General features: G+C 49.7%; 1 protein-coding gene across 3 annotated transcripts in view; it reads left to right on the top strand.

The window, feature by feature from the left end:
- The window catches only part of UNC93A (unc-93 homolog A (C. elegans)), a 67,908-nt gene extending 67,334 nt beyond the window's left edge, over positions 1-574 (top strand). For all 3 annotated transcript variants that reach the window (XM_011999621.1, XM_011999622.1, XM_011999620.1), the window contains one exon: positions 32-574. In XM_011999621.1, the coding sequence (XP_011855011.1) occupies positions 32-297 (266 nt within the window). In that variant the 3' untranslated portion in view covers positions 298-574. The remainder of the gene's footprint in view (positions 1-31) is intronic.
- Positions 575-1,559: the final 985 nt, after the last annotated feature.

The raw sequence follows: 1,559 nt of genomic DNA, 5'->3' as shown, positions 1-1,559 counted from the left end.
CAGAGCTCTCACTCCGCTCTCTCCTCCGCAGCTCTCTACGGTGTTCTGTTTGAGAAGAGCAAGGAAGCTGCCTTCGCCAATTACCGCCTGTGGGAGGCCCTGGGATACGTCATTGCCTTTGGGTACAGCACATTTTTGTGTGTGCGAGTGAAGCTCTACATTCTGCTGGGGGTCCTGAGCCTGACCATGGTGGCGTATGGGCTTGTGGAGTGTGTGGAATCCAAGAATCCCATCAGACCCCCCGCTGCAGGACAGGCGAACCAGGCAGAAGACGCAGAAATACAAACAAAAATGTGAGAGCAGCGAGGTCCGAGGAGGATGAACTCAGAAAGCACCAGCCAGAGTTTTCTTAGAAGATGCCTCAGGACATGGAGCGGCGCCTCATCACCATCTCAGTACAATTTGGCCATTGTGAAGATATCATATTATTTCACTCTTTATGTATTTTTTTCTATTCTAACAATTTTTTAGTCCACCATCTTATCAACAGAGATCAAGTGTATATGTGAAGGTATCAGTTAATTTAATTTTAGATACAAAAGAAAAAAGTATAATCAGCCAATTAGAATTTGCCTGAAATCATAGACTCACCCTAGTTTTATTGCTGTAGTTGTTTTTAAGAATTGAAAGACGGCTTAAAACAATGTAGACTAACCCCACAATTTTACAAATGGGCAAACTTTCTTTTTTTTTTTTTTCGAGACAGAGTCTCGCTCTGTCGCCCAGGCTGCAGTGCAGTGGTGCGATCTCGGCTCACTGCAAGCTCCACTTCCTGGGTTCACGCCATTCTCCTGCCTCAGCCTCCCGAGGAGCTCGGACTACAGGCGCCCGCCACCTCGCCAGGCTAATTTTTTGTATTTTTAGTAGACACAGGGTTTCACCGTGTTAGCCAGGATGGTCTCGATCTCCTGACTTCGTGATCCACCCACCTCGGCCTCCCAAAGTGCTGGGATTACAGGCGTGAGCCACCGTGCCTGGCCACAAGTGGATAAACTTTTAAGCTTCTAACTCTACTTGGATTAAAACCCCATACATTTTGCAAAGGGGCCCTGACAAGTCAACTGACTCAACCCCACAGAGTCAGGGGGTGACAGAGTCAGACTGGGGCTCAGGATTCCAGAAACGTGTGGGGTCTGTGTTTCTAAATAAAGGCAGTTGTTCAGTGGACTCACCTCCTGCCCAAGTACTGTTGTGCTAAATACTCACATGGACACACACACACACGCTTCATCACATCAGTGCTTTAGCGTGCTGTGGCCTTCACAGACCTTTGAGAGCATTTCACACTGAGATGCTACACGTGTCTGTTAACGTGGAAAACAGCACCGGGCATGGGTTGGGTGATATTTGCCCGTCTCAGTCACCGTCTGGTCCCTTGACACCTGGTCTCCTCTCTCACTTGTTCTTCCTAGCAGCGCTGTCGACTGCCCATCTCCAAGGCTTCTTTCTTGTCCACTGCACTCGGGTCCTCAGGCCTTCCCCAGCCCTCCCCCATCACTAGCACCCACCTTGCCCAGCCCCCTCCAGCCTTCCCCCTCCTCCTTCCCTACAACCCACCC

This window comes from Mandrillus leucophaeus, unplaced genomic scaffold (genome assembly GCF_000951045.1).
Source record: "Mandrillus leucophaeus isolate KB7577 unplaced genomic scaffold, Mleu.le_1.0 Scaffold6, whole genome shotgun sequence".
Taxonomy (NCBI): domain Eukaryota; kingdom Metazoa; phylum Chordata; class Mammalia; order Primates; family Cercopithecidae; genus Mandrillus; species Mandrillus leucophaeus.
Note: the sequence above shows the minus strand (reverse complement) of the source record. Positions and strands in the feature narration are given on the sequence as shown.